Genomic DNA, 18331 nt, shown 5'->3' on the forward strand with positions numbered 1-18331 from the left:
TGTGTGTGAGAGAGTGTGAGTGTGTGTGAGAGAGTGTGAGTGTGTGTGTGTGTGTGTGTGAGAGAGTGTGAGTGTGTGTGTGTGTGTGTGTGTGAGAGAGTGTGAGTGTGTGTGTGTGTGTGTGTGTGTGAGAGAGTGTGAGTGTGTGTGTGTGTGTGTGTGTGTGTGTGTGTGTGTGTGTGTGAGAGAGACAGGGAGAGTGAGAGACAGGGAGAGAGAGACAAAGACAAGGAAACCGTGCGAGAGCCATCCCAGAGTGACGTCAGGCTTCTACAACTTGGCTGAAAAGTTTCGTCAGCCGTCGGTTCCTGGGTTTGGGTGAATGTCAGTTTGATCCAGGACACTTCATGTCCTACGTCATGAATGGCTGCATTGTGAAATGACAGCACGACCACAACGCGTGACGCTGTCGCTTTCCTACCATTCCAACCATGGCACAAGAGAAATGTGAGGGAGATCACGGACGTTACAGATTGTCTTCTTTGTTCACGTGTGCTCTGTCGAGGCGTCATGGCGACCAGGTGGGTCGGTGCGGCCGACAACAGGAACGACATGCTGCACGGTGCGTTGAGAGAGGAGGAGGAGGAGGAGGTGTGTCCTGACGCCAGGTCTGCCCCGCTGCACGCCGCACTGCCATAGGCTGCTGACTGGTGGCGGGGGGCGGAAACGAAGGCACTAGGACCCAGCGGCGTGACAGCGAGTAGGCAGGGCAGAGCGGGGCTGAGTCACTGCATGTGTCTGAGGGAGGCAGTCAGAAACAGAGCGCGGCACAGGGAGCAGAGGTGATCTCGCACTCATCAGCACAGGATAACACAACCATGATGGGTTGACTTTTTTGGGGGGGTGGCAGGAGGCGGTTGGAGAGAGGAAGTGTGCGTTCGCCAACATTCGCTCAGCCATGGAGACCAACAAAGTTCTTCATTTCGTGCCGTCGGGTAAGTGAAGCACAGCAGAAGCCTCCAAGCTGCTCCTCAGCTGTGCACGACGCTGGGAGAACCTCGGGGTTCCCTGTACCTAGTGAAACCCGAGAACCCCCCCCCCCCCCCCCCCCCCCCGTGCAAAACATGTGCAGCCCACCTCCATTGCCACTCGGAGGCACGGCAGATGTTTGTGTGTGTGGTTCACTGTACATATTTGGTGGGGTTGTTTTCCCCTGTTTGCTCTTTCTGCATACTTAGGAATGTGTGTGTGCTCTGTTTGTCACAGAAACCCTGTTTTATTTCCTCTCGCCGAGGGAGGTGGGTTGTAGAAGCCCTGCATTGCTCACAGACGGGTTTTTTCTTTCTTCTTTTTGCATTTTTGAGTGAGTACTCTTTTGCCTTTTTTTCTTTTTTTCTCCTCCTCATTCTCCTCCTCCTCCTTGTTGTTTATGTCTGGTATGCGACACGAGAGGTTTTGTCCTGCGTCGTAATTCTTCACGTCAGGAACTGAACGTTGAGGAGAGATTGCATTGCAAAAGAAAAAAAAAAAAAAAAATCCATTTCCAGAAGACAAAAAGACAATACATACCTGTCGGGCAGCGACAGCTGGAATGCGGAGAACGAACGCCTGCGCTCGCAATGCACTTTCTCATGTGTTGCACTGGCGCGGCTCGTGCACGTGTGCGCCTGCTAGACGGAGCGGGATCCAAACCCTGTGCGCGAGTGTGTGGACGTGCACATGTATGAATGGGTTTCTGTGCATGAGGGGGTAAAAAATCTGATCAGCTTTTGTTTTTGTGTGTAAAAAATGGATGACGTGTGTGTGTGTGTGTGTGTGTGTGTGTGTGTGTGTGTGTGTGTGTGTGTGTGTGTGTGTGTGTGTGTGTGTGTGTGTGTGTGTGTGTGTGTGTGTGTGTGTGTGTGTGTGTGTGTGTGTGTGTGTGTGTGTGTGTGTGTGTGTGTGTGTGTGTGTGTGTGTGTGTGTGTGTGTGTGTGTTTGAGGAAGATGGACAGATTAGTGATGGTGACAGCCACGGGGGAGCAGCGAGTTCTCCCATCAACCAAAGTCCTCGCAGAGCCCGCAGCCCATTTGGAGGTGTGATGCTGCTGCATTCTCACTTTCATTTTGTCTGGGAAGCCCGAGCAGGATGCTGCGTCTTGGTGTGTGTGTGTGTGTGTGTGTGAGAGGGAGACATAATGCAAGTGCGGGAATATTATCTGAGACTATGTGTGTGTGTGTGTGTGTGTGTGTCTGTGTGTGTGTGTGTGTGTGTGTGTGTGTGTGTGTGTGTTTGTGTGAGAGAGAGGGACATAATGCAAGTGCGTAAATATTATCTGACACTGTGTGTGTGTGAGAGTGTGTTCTCCTCTGAGTGCCCAGCCTGGTGTGTATGGGATAATAATGTGCACAAACGTCAGTGTGCGTATTTGTGCGAGTTCAGTCGTGCTCTGGTGAGATGTGATGCATGTGCGTGTGCGTGTGCGTGGGCGTGGGCGTCACGCACTGTGCACACTAACTACATTTCCGAGTGTGTGTCGGGGCGTAATGGACACTGCCGTGTCTCGTCCTCTGAAGAGTCATTTGCATTCATTTGCTTAGGAGCTGATCAGAGGCGAAGAGGGCAGGTTTGATCCTCACGGCAGAATAAAAAGGTTGAGGTTGGTGTTCGGTCGTGATGGAACAAAATGTCTGATTCAGTCGAATCATTCACGTCTAATCCTTTTTAATCCCATTCATTTCTAGAGATTTTTTTGTTTAACCTTGACTTTTTAATGCGCATCTCAAGGTCTTGATGCCCAGTGGAACAAACTGACTGAGATATACTCCACCTGCAGGATTGAGTTATTGATCGCCACCATCTGAAGATCACTGTACATATCGCGATCGGTCTTTAAGACGACCTACTTCTCAAGTGAGTCCTCGAGATCCTGACATTTAGTGACATTCGCAGTCGGCCGGCCCCGATAACGTGGATGCACGTGACGCGCTGTCGCCTCGTACACGCTGTGCACTGATTGGCCAAATAACGTGACGCATTTGAAAAACAATTCAACGTGAGCGAGCGTCGTGGCTGTGTTTACAACATCAGATTGGGAACGTTTCTCTGGCAACGTTCAGCACCTTCACAAATCTACTGAAACACCGTAGGAAGCATCTGGAAGAATCTGTCGGTGTCCAGGGTTCCACTCGGGTCGGTACAACCCTACTGGAAAAACATAAACAGTTATGATTGACTGACGCATTAAAACAGTCCATAGCAGCAAACAGAACGAGGTGACTGCTCCAGCTGAGGATAAGTTCTAAGGAGTTCCAGACGAGGATGCACCTCTGTCTTTAATTGTGTTGTTTAAGGTGCAAATACATTCAGTCTCATTATTAGAGTCGACCGAAATATCAGTTTGCAGAAAATTCTGAACAAAAAATCCAGAAAAAACATTGCGCTTACATTTGATATAAAATAAATTATGTTTATTTTCTTAATTCAAGTTCTATATATATGGTTGTATTTGTGTTTTCTTTTTTATTCATAGTTATTTATAATAAAGTTTTTGGTTTAACTAAAATATCATAACATTTCTTTGTCTTTGTACGATATCGTAGGAATCAATGACAGATAAAAAAAAAGAATATATATATATAATATGCAACTAAAATATCAAGCCTCAATTACATTTCTTTGTCATGGAGGTTTGACGACAACATCTAAGGAATCAATGACTGAATAAAAAAATATATATATGTCGGAGGATGTATCGGTATCAGAAATATTCTGCTCCCTAATATCGATATCTGCATCGGTCCCAAAAAATCCATATCGGTCGGGCTCTACTCATTATTACTAATGTACAAATTATATTCGAACCCCGATAAGTCGTTCCGACAGCTCTCGGCCACGGGCTGGTTCCAGTCTGGATCATTCTCAACAGAACATTTAATAATTGGGTAAAATTCAGACCGCGGACCCTGATAGTTTTTTTGAGAAGTTCACCTTCCACGAACCGCCAGTGACTCAACAGTAACTTTGCCAGAGGTTTAAATTTCCTCGCTTTCCATATTCACTTCACTGCCCCTCCGGATTCATCTGACCTCTCAGCCCACATTACCGAACAGGAACACGTCAGAACGTTCATCAGAATGATTACGTGAAGCTCGGCGAACCCACACAGAACCGGTCCCACGAGCAACGTAACATAAGCGAGGCCCCTTATTGCTGCATATTGTGAGTAATCTTCCAGATTGTGTCCTCATCATCGTCGGGTCAAGCTGCTGACAGGTGAAGGAGCAGCCGACGCCTTGGGAGGAGGTCAGCTGACGTGGGATTGGTTTTATGGACTTGTAAATTACTGCAGAGCTTCCACATGTAATTACTTGGTGTGATAATAACGCAGTTGGGTTTTTTATTTAATATCTGGGTGCAGGTGGATTTAGGTTTCTGATTGTGTTCGCTCACTGCAGCCTTCAACGGTGCAGCGTCGACCTACTAACAGAACGTTTCAACTATGACGACTACGGCCCTGAAGACTAATTTCTAAAATGTTCCTTGACTCGTTGGTTCATTAGCAACAAGGTCATATTCAAAAAAAGAAAAAAGCTTTAATTTGCTTTACAGTTTATACTTTAGAGGAATCAATTTATCAAAATTAATAATGCAAGTGATGAGTACATTGAAGCAAGTTACTACTTGTCTGGTGTAATGAATCGAAGATTAAGTTTGATTAATATTTACCATATTGTGATAGTATTACGATATATTATCACGATATTCTTGTTAAAATCATGTCCAACGAGTTATAAAATATTCTATATATAAGTGCTTAAACTCTTTGTAAAAAAATTCACTGTAAAAATAATAAGTATTTTAAGGCATTCTCATTTTTATGCATGCAACTCACAATTATTTCTTTATCAGGTCATATTCTCAATAGATAAATCATTTCATCACTAAAATGTCCATCACTTAAACTCAAAGTGACTTCCTGAAACAGTTTATTGCCACTTAAGACAACAAAAGAGAAAATAACTCACATTTTTAGGATCTGAAATTTGGGAATTTTCAGCACTTTTGTCGAAACGCTTAATAATCTGTTTTGCAGATTCATTTTTTTTGTCTATTGACACGTTTGTGAAATTTTTCTAGGAGGGAGCCCATTGCAGCTACTAAGAGTTTACTGAAAGACGTCAGATCCCGCTCAGTAAAAACAACATTGTAATGACATTGCTGCTGCTGCTTTATAAAAAAACCAACAAAACACTGTTCTGCCTGAATGAAGTCATTATGACACAAAAGTGAAGCCTCCCACGTCGAGTCGGCAGAGTGTCGATCTCCAGGTGTGACGGACAGACTCATAATCAGAGCTGCAGCCACGGAGCATCAGCATGGCGGACACATAGCGCCGGTGTGAATTACTAGTTCGACCATGTGGAAGTGGAGGTGTGTGTGTGTGTGCTTGTGTGTGTGCTTGTGTGTGTGCTTGTGTGTGTGTGTGTGTGTGTGTGTGTGTGTGTGTGTGTGTGTGTGTGTGTGTGTGTGTGTGTGTGTGTGTGTGTGTGTGTGTGTGTGTGTGTGTGTGTGTGAGAAAAAAAATGGATGACGTGTGTGTGCGTGCGTGCGTGCGTGCGTGTGTGTGTGGAGAGAGAGACAGTGATCTCTGATCAGTATTCACTGCTGGCAACAGATCTCAGAAGCTACAGCCTCTGAGCACAGCCATCTGGGCAGAGGAGAAACACACACACACACAAACATGCAAATTATTATACAGTAACACACACACACATTGAAATGTCACAAAAACACATCCATGCAAGACATGACAAGACCGCCACACATCCCCAAGTATATTTACACATGGGCGTTTTTTTCCTTAAACGTCAGACACACACACACACACCTACACACACACCTACACTTAATTGTACACACACAAATGCACGCTCACACCAACTGTCACAGATATTGTCCGTATACATAATTATGTACACAATTCACTCCATCTACATAATTTGTTGGTTCACACACACAAAACAATTATGTAGATGTGTCAAGACAGACACTCATCATGCACAGTTCAAGGAACACAGAACGCTGACCACGCACGTGCACACACACACACACACACACACACACACACACACACACACACACACACACACACACACACACACACACACACACACACTCACCACACACACACATTGTCTTCATATCTCTCTCGCTCCATCTTTGTTTTGTGTTTTCAGTCTCCCTCTCCCTCTCCCACGCACACATCTACATACACGGACACTCTTTTACCTCGATACTTGAATTCATAAAATACACAAAACAGAAACACACACACACACACACACACACACACACACACACCATGGACAGGGGTGTGTTTGTAAAAAAACAAAAAAGGTAGAGAAGGCACAAAACGGTACTTTGGTGTGTTTTTTGGGGAAAATTCAAGCTCATATAAAATTTTATTCCATAACTTTCAGTTTACAGTCAGGTGACGTCAGTGAGCAGCGAGGTTCATCTACTGTATCGTGAGTTTCTGAAATCACCTCGTGTGACCAGTGTTTGGTTCGCGCCGTGAATTCAACCACTTAGTTTGTGAGTGATAAAGGATTTTATCGCTCTGACATCAATGAGGTGCAATTACCGACAACAACAGCAACAGCAACAACTGTTGCTACAGATAAAGCTTAAAGGATTTTACTGGGTAATGACGGTAATTAATTTGTTCTGCTCTGAACTAGAAAAACCACATCCATGTCGTCCTACGTGTTTTTCAAAGCAAGAGAGTCAGGTTGGCAGATACATGTCAGAAACATTTTGAGCGCCATCTTTTTCGTGGTTTAAGTTTATGAAGTTTCCGTTTCGGAGGTACAGTTTTTCATTCCCCCAACTATAACGCTGGTCTGTCCTTATTCTATCACCAGACTGTCAGTACATTGGAAGGGGCTGTGATGTAGTTGGCCTTTATTGTCGCCAGTTTCTAATGCTGCGGGACCCCAATTGGCTATTCCGACATCGTGTCACGTAAAAATTTAGCCTTAGTTCAAATATTTCAACCGACGCAAATAACGGGTCTCTCACGGCGGGGCGAAGGCATTTCACGTCCGCCCTTTACTCGACTCCGGAGTTTTCAAGCGCTGTTTTAATTTGAGAACTCTGGGTGAGCGTTGAAGTACGGACGGGCTAAAACAGACGCAGTTCCCCGCATTCGCTTACCCGATTGGTTCTTATCGGTCACAACAACACGACTGCCCGCATAACGTTGTGCTAGTTGTGAGCCACCTGCAGTCGCTAACTGCGGCGTCACTTAAAATGAAAGTGTAGTAGTATGGATTTTATGGTTCACAATTAGCGATTACATTCCATGTATTTCTGCTCGCCTTTGTCTCTCAAACGTGAGACTTATTTACCTTGATGTCCTCGCTCCCTTCTTTCTTCCTGTCTGTGAGCTGAAGTAACGCACACCCATCGTCTGTTCCTTCAGCGTGGGGAACAATCAGGAGTGCTCGATTCGATGCGCTGGGTCTCCCTGCTCACTGGAAGTTCGCGGGATCTTTTGTCTCACAAAGATGAAATCACACAGAGGGGCAGGAATCGAGATCAGCATCTCAATACGTTTAATAATCCCATTTTGGAGACGAGTAAAAACCAATTGTTGAAATGAAAACAATCTTCTTCTTTTTTCATACAAAGCAGATAAATTTGAGATGAGCAAAAACTGGAAAAACAAATCAAGCAACATCTAATTGAATCATTTTTGTGTGTTATGCACAATCAACTCAAATATGTATTTCTGCTATCAATAATTTGATAGAAGTTTCTTTTCCAGATATATTTCCAAATGCAGAATCGATGCCTGAGATGTTTTTAGGCAGAAGAGAAGATGTTGCTGAAATCAGATCAGTCAAAGAATGAGCCAAACATCGGTTGGATTAGTTGTAATATTGTTATTAATTTATAGCCTAGTAGTGAACAGTAGTGAACATTGTCGGCACAACGCTCTCTCTCTCTCTCTCTCTCTCTCTCTCTCTCTCTACTGCTCCATAACGTCAGTTTTCTTCTTCACAGCCGACAGAACATACAAGGCGAAGGGTTTCTAAAAAAATAGTAAAGGATCCATTCTGAATTCCTCCCTGGTGTCGAATTTTACCGAACTAATTGAGCCGCGTATCTCCACGAGCACCACGCACAGAAATAACCCTTTAGTTCTAACATGGTATTTAACATGTGACTCTCGCGGAGCTCTGAATTCCACATTGCTTCATACCCTCCGGATGTGGACGTATAAAAAGCATCTATTGTTTTGAGGATGAAAGCAAAACTCTTCCTCCCCCTCCTCTCCCCTCTTCCTCTTCAACGGTCAGATAAAATGGGGTTTTAATTCCAGTGTGCTTCCTCCTAGAAAAACAACCAGTAATCACAAATCGAGTTAGACTGAATCCAGTTACACCACAGCAGTTATTTTTAACCCCCCGATTATGAAGGCAGACAGTCTCGCAGTCATTGAGAACTATTAGAGCTTCTTGTTATTCAGGAAAAAAAAAAAAATTGGATGTCTGCTTTGTTTTTTTAGTAACAGATTATGTTTGAATCTCCGGAGTGTCGAAGCCGTTCAGTGGGTGAAAGAGGAAGATGAGAAACTGACGCTAGTGCAGATTTGATCCACTTTAATGTGACTCGTCGGAGAGGTCACGTCTTAATGTCATTCAAAATACAACTGTCGCCATTGTCTCTTCGCTTGAAGTCGAGGATCATTTCGCTGCTGCTCACACACACACACACACACACACACACACACACACACACACAAACAATGCAGCTACTTTAACTCAAATGAAATCAACGTTGGTGGTCCCTCTTCCTGTTCTTCTCCTCTGTGTAATCGTGCTGCAGTTTACCAGCACACATACTGTACGCGTGCACGCCCGTCCCCCTGCAGATTCAAACGTCCACAGGTTGCAGCCGTACCGCGCTCGGGTGAGGTGTTTTGTCTCGCTTCCCCTTTTTTTTTTCTTTTTTGTCCATGTCGCTCTGCACAGCGTTGCCTCACTTTCTCCCTCGCAGTGAATTTAATTTAAAGGCAACAAACAGAACCGAGTGGTGGACATGGTGCTGTGCTGCTGCTCGCCTCCTCTCGATATGTGAAACACCCCCCCCCCCCCCCCCCCCCCCATACACACACACACACACAAACACCAAAAGTAATTATTCCAAGATGTCCGAGGATGTCGATGAATTCCCAAACCTTGATTGTAAAGCTGTCTCCATGCGCCGGACAAGAAATATCTTTGTGCTAAATAGAGTGCGGCAATATGTATAAGAGATATAACACACACACACACCCATGCACAGACACACACACGCAGAGACACACACCCATGTCCTGTCATGTATTTCCCGCCCAATTCCGACGAGACGCATTCTGAATTGCACAAACAAGTAGCCTCATGTAGTCCGATGAGTCCTGCAGACATTCTCTCCTTCCCGCTGCTCTTTTCATTCAGCTGTTGAATGCTGACTTTAGACACACACACACACACACACACACACACACACACAGTCATGTATAGTCTTGGCCCATATGTGGTGTTCTGCTCTGTCCATTCACGCAGAGTCCCGCGTCCCTGTTGTCCTTTGCCGCATGTCGTGACAGTGTCATTTACATCTTCTGTATGCTGCAGCGTCGGCGTCGCATCCGTATCCCTCTGCACGTTCAGTGCCGATGACTTGACATCAGTCCAGTGCAGACGTTGGGTGACGTACAGCATGAGGATCTCACCTGCAGTGCAAAAAGAAGAAGAAGAAGAAGAAGGCTCACGACGTAGAATAGACAAGAGGACTCCACAAACCACTCCACCCCCCAGTGTCGGGTGGAGGATTAGACTGGAAGGCCAGCAGCGAGACTCGCTGACTGTAATCTGGAGAACAGTAGGCAGCCAAGGTTCCTTAATTTAAATTCTGCCAGCGCGAGTTGGGAAACACCTTAGACGAGCAGAGAGACACTGACACCGCTGAGGTTAGTTTGATTCTCGCCAGGGCCCCGCATTCTAAAAAAAAAAAAAAGAAGAGCCATAACATTTAATATTTTACCTCTCTGTGCTAATGTAGCTGCAAGTCAAAATCCAAAATTCATTTTTGTTTCCCCACGAAACACACTTGAGGTGGGGAACGTACTAGGACCTCACATCATGTGGTGGAGATTGACAGCACGTCACATGTGCATTAGAGTAGCCGGCCGTGTTTCCTCTCCCCGCTGCCTCGCACCGATTCAGCCGGAGCCGTGTCTTTGTAGTGCAGCGGCGCGGGGAAACACCGCGAGTGAAAAGCAGCGAGATGTGCTGCCGGAGAGCGGGCGGGCTGCAGCAGGCAGTACGAGAAAGAGAGAGAGAGCGAGAGAGAGAGAGAAAGCGAGAGAGAGCAGCAGACTTGAAAGCGAAGATGGTGGCCTGGCTTTAATCGAGCCGGAGGAAGACGGGAATGTGCAAGCAATTAGCAGGAATCCCCACAGCATTGACTGGTCCCCCCCCCCCCCCCCCCCACCACCCCACATGAAAATCAAGACAGGCAATTTCTGCAGCCATCGTGTGTGTGTGTGTGTGTGTGTGTGTGTGTGTGTGTGTGTGTGTGTGTGTGTGTGTGTGTGTGTGTGTGTGTGTGTGTGTGTGTGTGTGTGTGTGTGTGTGTGTGTGTGTGTGTGTGTGTGTGTGTGTGTGTGTGTGTGTGTGTGTGTGTGTGTGTGTGTGTGTGTGTGGACTGTTGGGCGTCCCTGCTGCAGCACCTGAGTATAATCCCGTACCTGCGTATGTGAGGACAGGGAAGCCGCAGAGAGGAACAAAAAGGAAAGATGGAGGGAAAAACAAAACAGAAAAGAAAAGAAGAATGATGAGAGTGGAGGGGGGGAAGGTTTAAATGGGTGCACGTTCCTGCGCTAACCTCAGTCACGACGCCTCGTCTCGTCTCGCCGGACTCGTCTGTGAACTGTGTAACTGTAAATCCCTCTCAGGTGAAAGGAGCAGGAGGAGAAGACGCCTCTTTAATTCATGGAGAGGAGAAGCAAACAACACAGAAGAGTTGCAGGCCTGAATATATATTCCTTGCACAAATATACATTTTTAATTGGAAGATTATTCAAAGTGAACAACATCAGTTTTTGGTTTCCCACATTCCGCAAATTAACAAAATAAGTTTTCAGTCTGGTTGAACTGGTTTCGCTCCGGGTCGCCTGTGGCTCTTTCCCTTCCTCCGCTCTCCCCTCCCGACTCTGCCGTGGACTTTGACTTCATATTTGCGTGTGCATGAGAACAGATTTAAACACGTTGCCAGCATCCGTCCGTCTTGTTGCCAGGCGGCGGCGTGGTCAAAGCCTCTGCCGTGACATCGCCAGCGTCCGACCCGAGGCCCGAGGACGCGGCCGTCTGCCACAGAGCATCTTCATTTGGAAAAAACTGTGTGGATTTAAATACACCGAGTAAACATCAGCGCTAAAATAAAAAAAGTCGCGTCACGGATGAAAGACAACGTGATGGAACTCGTGCAGCCCTCAAGAGGGATTCTTCCAATTTAAATGTGATAGTTTGACATTTTAAGTTTTAATTATTCTTTATTTTTCTTCCTCTCCAGACGCTTCTGTCCATCATCTCTACGTTTCCCTGTTAACCGTGCCGGCGTCCCCTCGCTGACAAAGCCGACCGTGGCGGGATCGCGCGGTTCATTGTACCCCCGAGTTTGAATATAGATTTCTGCCAATCGAGTTTCAAGGACACAGAACAGGGGAAAGTACAAAAGAAGTTTTCTTTTCTTTTCTCCTTCTTCTCCCCTGCTGAAGTGAGTCATACTTCCAAGGTTCTTTGGATAAAAGCCGCCTTTTATCCAAAGAACCTAACTGAGACACTGTACCTGCGGCCGGAGGACGGTACAGTGTCTCAGTTAGTGGAGTGTTTCTCCCTCTTGGAAAATCGATGAATCGAACGTCAGCTGCTGATTTTCCGTCAATCTACTTAACAATTGAATAGACTTCATGGGGCCTCTTTTGTTGGCTGCATGTACAAAAGGATTAGTTCCTCACTCTGAGAATATGAGCACGTTTGAACATGTGTCGCTGTAGCCAATGAAAACCTCTTTCAATATTGAAACCTCAGGCTCATAATTTACGGGTAAAGGTGAGACTTTATTGACCTGCTGGTTCCTGACGTTGAACTCACACGGCTACGTCTCACTTCAGTTTGAATCCACGTCCAGAAATATGAAGGTATGAAAACTGCGGGGAAGGCTTCTTCGTCGCCAGCCGATCATCGCGCGTTTCACGGCGAGCTGAATCGCGCCGAGTCGCGTTTCCTGACACGTTACGTCACCCGAAGCCAGACCTGTCTTCAGCCCGCGGGTTGACACGCTGTGGGTGCAGCGCGGTGCTAATGCTCCCCCACCTTCCCCTCGTCTGTCTGGGGCGAGATTACAACGGTAGAGAAGCCTCTTCGCAAGCAGCTCTTCCTGGTGGATTCCTGAGACTTTTGCCGGGTCAGCATGAGGTGGATTTGCCGTCAGCTGGTGATAAGGGGGAAGGATAAGATCCCAGCATGAATCCAGTTTGCAGTTTGGGTTTCTTGGAGCTCCCTGGGAGACGGGACGATGACCGGGATGTCGGGAGCATCGCAGCAGCAGCTTCGGGCTCCGTCACACGTGAAGTTACGGCGGAGGTTTAATACCTGCTGACGTCTGTTCTCCATCATTATTCATCTCATTTGTTTCCTGAGGGGAAACTACAAATAATTACTTGATACTTGGATCTTGGGTCTATACAAACATCAGACATTACAAAAAAAATTCCGATGTGATGTCCTCAGATGTCGTGTTTTGATGGACACGTTCCATAACATTCAGTTCACAGTAATTTGGAATCATCAAATCACCTTATTCATTATCAAAACAGTTGTAGACTAATGTTCTACTGATTGATTATTATAGACTTATCGTTGAAATCGGGCGGTAATAATTTGTTGTTGATTTATTTTTTTGGACTGGTCGGGGCTCGAACCCACAGTCTCTGGTACGGGAGACCGACGCGTCAACCGCGAGGCCAAAACCCCTGAGTCGCAGCAAGTTTTGCAAAGAAGTGAATTCGATTAAAATCGCTCACTGCCCCTTTAAGCACCACTTTACCACTCGCTCTTTTTTTGGGGGTAGCAAAAATATTGAGCATTGCAGAGACATGATCCATCGCGATATTTCAGGGAATGCCGCCTGTTATGCCTGTTGGGGAATTCGCATAACAACGCATACAACCTAGATCCACAACATGTGTGTAATTGGCGCGCTCACAAGTCGGGTACAGGCCAAACGTGCGCCTGCTGTTCGAGGAGAGCGGATTCGAGCGGAGCCGAGCATCGGGAGGAATTCCCTCTCCGCCTGGGACCTCTCAGCGGCCGCAGCTCCAGAGAGGACGGCTGCCAACGGAGCCCGCGGGCACAATTAGCCAACAAAGGGCCCGGCCTCCTCCCCGGTGCCGGCCCGGCCCCTCGTAGATTCCCCCCTAACAAACGCAGCAGGGGCCCATTTTTAATCTCTCCGCGCCGTGACTGCAGACTCTCAGCCTCACCTCTCCTCGGTCCCTCGCGGGCTCCTGGCGTCCGTTTTGCATGCACCTGCAGTGCACTGCCAGACAGAGCAGCCAGCGTGGAGAGGGAGGGTTTAGACACACACACACACACACACACACACCGAGGGTCGTATCAGTTGACCTCCTGTTGTCTTGGAGTATTCAAATAACATCAGAAACACATTTTTTGGGTGGGACGCTATTAAGTCTTTACTGGGTTCGAGTAACGAGTGATTTTTTTACCTATAAAACCGCTCGTAGAATGTGGAAAGTCCTTCGCGCTCGCTTGATTAAATTCCTGCAGCCGTCCGACGGCAGCAGGAATGTTGAAGTGCGTCACATCTGCGGCCTCTCAGTAAACAACGATTTATCTTGATACTATTTCTCAATTTAGTGAATCTGATTTGTCAGCAGGGCAGTTTTTTTCTCCTTGCTGATGGATACGTCTGGTGATATTTTGAATTTTTTTTTATTCCTTGGCTGAAAATTATTCCTTTTTGCACCAGTTTGAATAACATTTTGTAAAAGTGTAAAAAAAATATTCAGCCTATTTACAAAAATTAATGAAGTGAAAGTCAGACAGTATATTTGTTGGAGATGCTCCGATGGCATTTTTTTCTTCCTGATACCGATTCCTTAACCTGGACTTTGTGTGCTGATCCGATAGCTGTGCATTTAAAAGAATAAGAACTTATATATATGTATATATATTTTGACAGCTGTTTACTACTAACCCTCTATGGACGTGATGATTGATGTCATCGTTGTTTAGCCAGGCTCAGGTCGAAACCCCTTTGACAATAGATACATACAGAGAACCAATGTCATAGAACTTGTTCTAGTGTCTATTTTGACAGTCACAACTGAAAAAGCACAGAAATAAATAAATCTAGGAATAAACAATTACTTCCTTTAAATAGCTGATAAATTGCAGGCACAGCTTATCAAAATAATAAGTAATAATACGTTTTCAGCAGTACAGTAACTGTACAAACCAGTGCAACGGCAACTTCAGAACTAAATAGATCTAGGAAAAGATATGAACGGTACTTTCCAACTGCTTTTTTTGGAGCGGCAAAAAAGAAGTGAATTCCGGGAAAATATAACTGTTTTATGTGGGTGAAATAATATAAAGGAAGTTGGAGCGTATGAAGAGACGGACCACCACGTTGATGACAACAACAAAAATCAAATCTCTCCGGCCGCACTCTTCTCTGCGAATACTTGTTGTCGCGTTGTGCTCAATGAGTGAATGTGTCCAGACATGAACCGAGGACATTCTTAATCTGCACACAACAAAAGAGGCTACAAACGGTAATTTTAGGTGTTGTGGGGCAAAAAACCCACACAGACGTCTCTGTTTTGTAAAGTTGAAGACGAGGGCTAAAGCCTCTGTTTGTAATTCCCCCCCCCCCCCCCCCCCCCCCCATTGTCTTCTCTAGTGGAGAATCATCAGTTAGGGAAACAAGCTGCCAGTAAGCAGTTGTCTTCTTTCCTCGTGCCAGGGAGGGGAAGGCTTGGCGTCCTGGGGCAGTAATGGTGCGGTGGTGGTAAATCATGTTAAATGTGCGTATGTGTTAACACCTACTGGTCTTTGGCGCAGTGTTTGGCCCGGAGCATCTAAATCACCAACACTGCGCCTGGCAGGGATACTGTGGGAAATCACGCTCCCTTCACATTTGATCCCCCCCCCCCCTTTGAGAACACAGGGATCAAAAAGGTGAAGAATTCAGAGCAGGGGCTCGAGTCACCAGTCTGCCTTTGTCAAACAGCTGTTGCCCCGCTGCGTCACGAGTCCTCCAAGCTGCTGCAAGACCCGCCACCGCTGCAGCAGCAGCAGCAACAACCTGCCGTCGTCTCTGCAGACAGCTCGTATCAGACGGAGCCTCTGGTTGGTCACGGACAAAGAGTTTTTTGCTTTGTACTGACGCCGTATCAAGCGGCGAAACGGAGCGGTCGCCTTGCTTGTGGGTTTGTGACACTTAAAATACTCTGACTGACTTCCTCCCTCACGTACATGATGAAAGGCCTGACACACACACACACACACACACACACACACACACACACACACACACACACACACACACACACAGCAGATCAGTCGAAGCGATGACACGCGGGCGAGATACTATTCTAACCAGCTTTGACTTCCTTCCTTAAAAAGTAGACGTCCTTCCTGTTCTCTGCACGGAGTTATCACGCAGCACACCTTTGGCTGCATGAGCTGTTTTCACGCTCGTCTTCGTTGAAGAGCCCCACTTGTATCCAACCACTGCTTGTGTTTGTTCGCTTTGCGAAAGCAGCAAGTGTTAGTCTGTGAAGAAATTTGAAGCCTCGCAAAGGCTTTAAAAACTTGTCCTTTTGTGGAGAGTTTTGAGGAGTCGAATCTCCTTTTCCCTGCACAACACAATCAAACCCTTCATGACTGCTAATGAGCCGCGTCTCTGGAAGAGCATCGGAGCATGAAGAACGTGAAGGCTCCTTAATCAGCTCTGTCCAACAAGGATCTGCACGTGTGTGTCACTCTTCATGTTGGAATTACTGACCGACAAAGGTGTTAAAAGGACGTTAAGTGACTTTCACCGAAAGTGTCACTTGATAAGATTCTTCAATTTCAGAACAAAGCTCTTTATTTGCTTTGGCCGTGTCATGGATGAAGGTGCTTTCCCCCTCCGATCCTTCCAAATCTCGTTTCCGCGTCTGTCGGTGCCGAGCGCCTCGCGATGCTGCTGCCGCCGCTCCTCGTCGTCCCACGACGTTCAGAGTGAGATGCAGCTCAGAGCGCCGCGTTCGCAGGAAGCTGCCACCGCATGAATTAATGAGCGGCCTAGATAGAAGACGAGCCCCTACAGGATGTTCTAATGAAAAAAAAAGAAAAGATTTGGCTTTGCTCACTGGTTTTCAAACATCTCATTTCTAGACAAAGTCAATTTTTATCTGGCAACTTTTATCTGGCAACTAAACCTTTGCCCACATTTCAATTTTATGATGAATTGTAGATTTTTTATTTTATTGATCCCAGTTTAGTTTCCACATGAAGTCTTCAAAGCCCCTGTGTGTAACTTTTCTGGGGCCATCTGGTGGTAAAGTTGCAAACCGAAACCAACTGAGCACCCGACAGGTGACACATCCGGAACGCGACGTATTCTGGACCGTTTAGTTTGAACAACCGTATTCAACACGACGTAGAAACATGGAGACTCACACGGAGGTCGGGTCCCCCTCATGGAACTTTATTTAACTCATATATGAACACATGGTTATGGACGATATGTTCAATTTCTGTGAATAAGTTCTTCTGAATATTACACACTGTAGCTTTAACAGTTTTATTCAGATGTTTTGGAAAAAGCCACCACGTGCAATATTCGAGACGGGGATGTCACGGCTGGACAGTTATTAAAATAAAAAATAATGCAATCGAGGAAGAGGAGCGTCGTCACTTCTCACATCATTTCGTGATTTTAAAAACATTAGGACTCAAAAGCTTTAAGTAATGAGGATCACGAGCGAGGACGGGCTCGAGCAAACGGCCCGCCTTGCCCCCTTTGGCTGAGGCGTCCGTCTGGATCGCAATCCAATCACCCAAAAGATGCCTCGACAGCCGAGGCCGGAGGCTTTGTGTGATGTTATTTCTGTCCGTCCCACTCTCGTGAACGTGATGTAGCGGTGAGCGCCGTCAGGGAATCCTTTCCCTCTCTCGGCAGAAACAACAACCGCTTCATGGTTAAAGGAAACAAGTCAAGGTCACTGCGACCTCGCAAAACATGCTTTATGTTGCTATAACTCCAGAATTCACACGGTAGTTATGACAAATGAATGTAAAACTTTTTATTAAAGTCTTTACAACAGACATTTTATGATATATTTATATAAACTAACTTGGCAGAGGCGGTAATTCTAGTTATAGACGATCACCTCAACATCTTATTATGAAATTGGCTCACTCGGTACTTTGTGGTTTATTAAACTGATGCATAACAGATGACAGCTGAGTGATACATTCATTACAGCGACTCTTAATAAGGTGGAACATGACATGCATTTAATCACTGGGTTTATTTAACCCTGCGCTGCCGCTGCAGCCTCCCGTTAGTGTGACAGCGTTCAGTTCAGACGCCACGCTGGAAGTTATATGGAAATATACGACATGGGGCGGCACGGTGGTGCAGTGTTCTGTACCGTCGCCTCACAGCAAGAAGGTTCTGGATTTCGAACCGACGTGTCTGCGGGGGGTTTTTTTCCAGGTTCCTCCCGCCGTCCAAACCATTGACTGTATATAAAAATGGGTGAAGGTCGCAGGTGTACAGGTGGACGTGCAGTCAGTGTCCTCGAGCTTTCAGTTGGACTGATATGTGGTTACTTCTGGTTTCAAAAAACCCAAGATGGCCAAAACGTTCAGCTCACAAACCAGTGGTCGCAGTCGGTCGCCACTCGGTCCCAAGACATGCAGCCGAGGTCAGAGACTTCAAATTGCCCGTAGGTGTGAATGGTTGTTTGTCCAAATTCCCATCGCCTTTGTGTAAAAGGTTGCACGTGTGGTTATAACAACCATAATGACGGCAATGATAATAATCATAACCGAGAGATGTGTGCCTTTGTCTCCACAAGGAGCAAATGGAAAAATAAAAAAATTGTGTTGGACCACAACACATTTGATGAGGCAAAAAAAAAAAGTCTGGCTGCGCCTCGGGCATCTGAGCTGTGAGCACGACTCTGTTTATTGAGTTTATTCAGCTGCACATTGGAAGAGAAAAAAACAGTGAAATATTTCGTAGGTGAGGTCAAATAAACATCATATATATGTGTGTGTG

At 46.1% G+C, this 18331-nt stretch overlaps 1 protein-coding gene across 5 annotated transcripts in view; it reads left to right on the plus strand.

The window, feature by feature from the left end:
- Window positions 1-18331, plus strand: part of slc4a11 (solute carrier family 4 member 11) — an 87270-nt gene that overhangs the window by 14772 nt on the left and 54167 nt on the right. For 2 of the 5 annotated variants that reach the window (XM_035609748.2, XM_035609751.2), the window contains exon 1: window positions 211-935. The exons of the other annotated variants lie outside the window; for them this stretch is intronic. In XM_035609748.2, coding sequence (XP_035465641.1) covers window positions 899-935 — 37 coding nt within the window. In that variant the 5' untranslated portion in view covers window positions 211-898. Of the gene's footprint in view, window positions 1-210; window positions 936-18331 lie in introns of those variants that run through there. 5 annotated transcript variants of the gene reach the window in all.

This window comes from Scophthalmus maximus, chromosome 15, assembly GCF_022379125.1.
Source record: "Scophthalmus maximus strain ysfricsl-2021 chromosome 15, ASM2237912v1, whole genome shotgun sequence".
NCBI classification, from domain to species: domain Eukaryota; kingdom Metazoa; phylum Chordata; class Actinopteri; order Pleuronectiformes; family Scophthalmidae; genus Scophthalmus; species Scophthalmus maximus.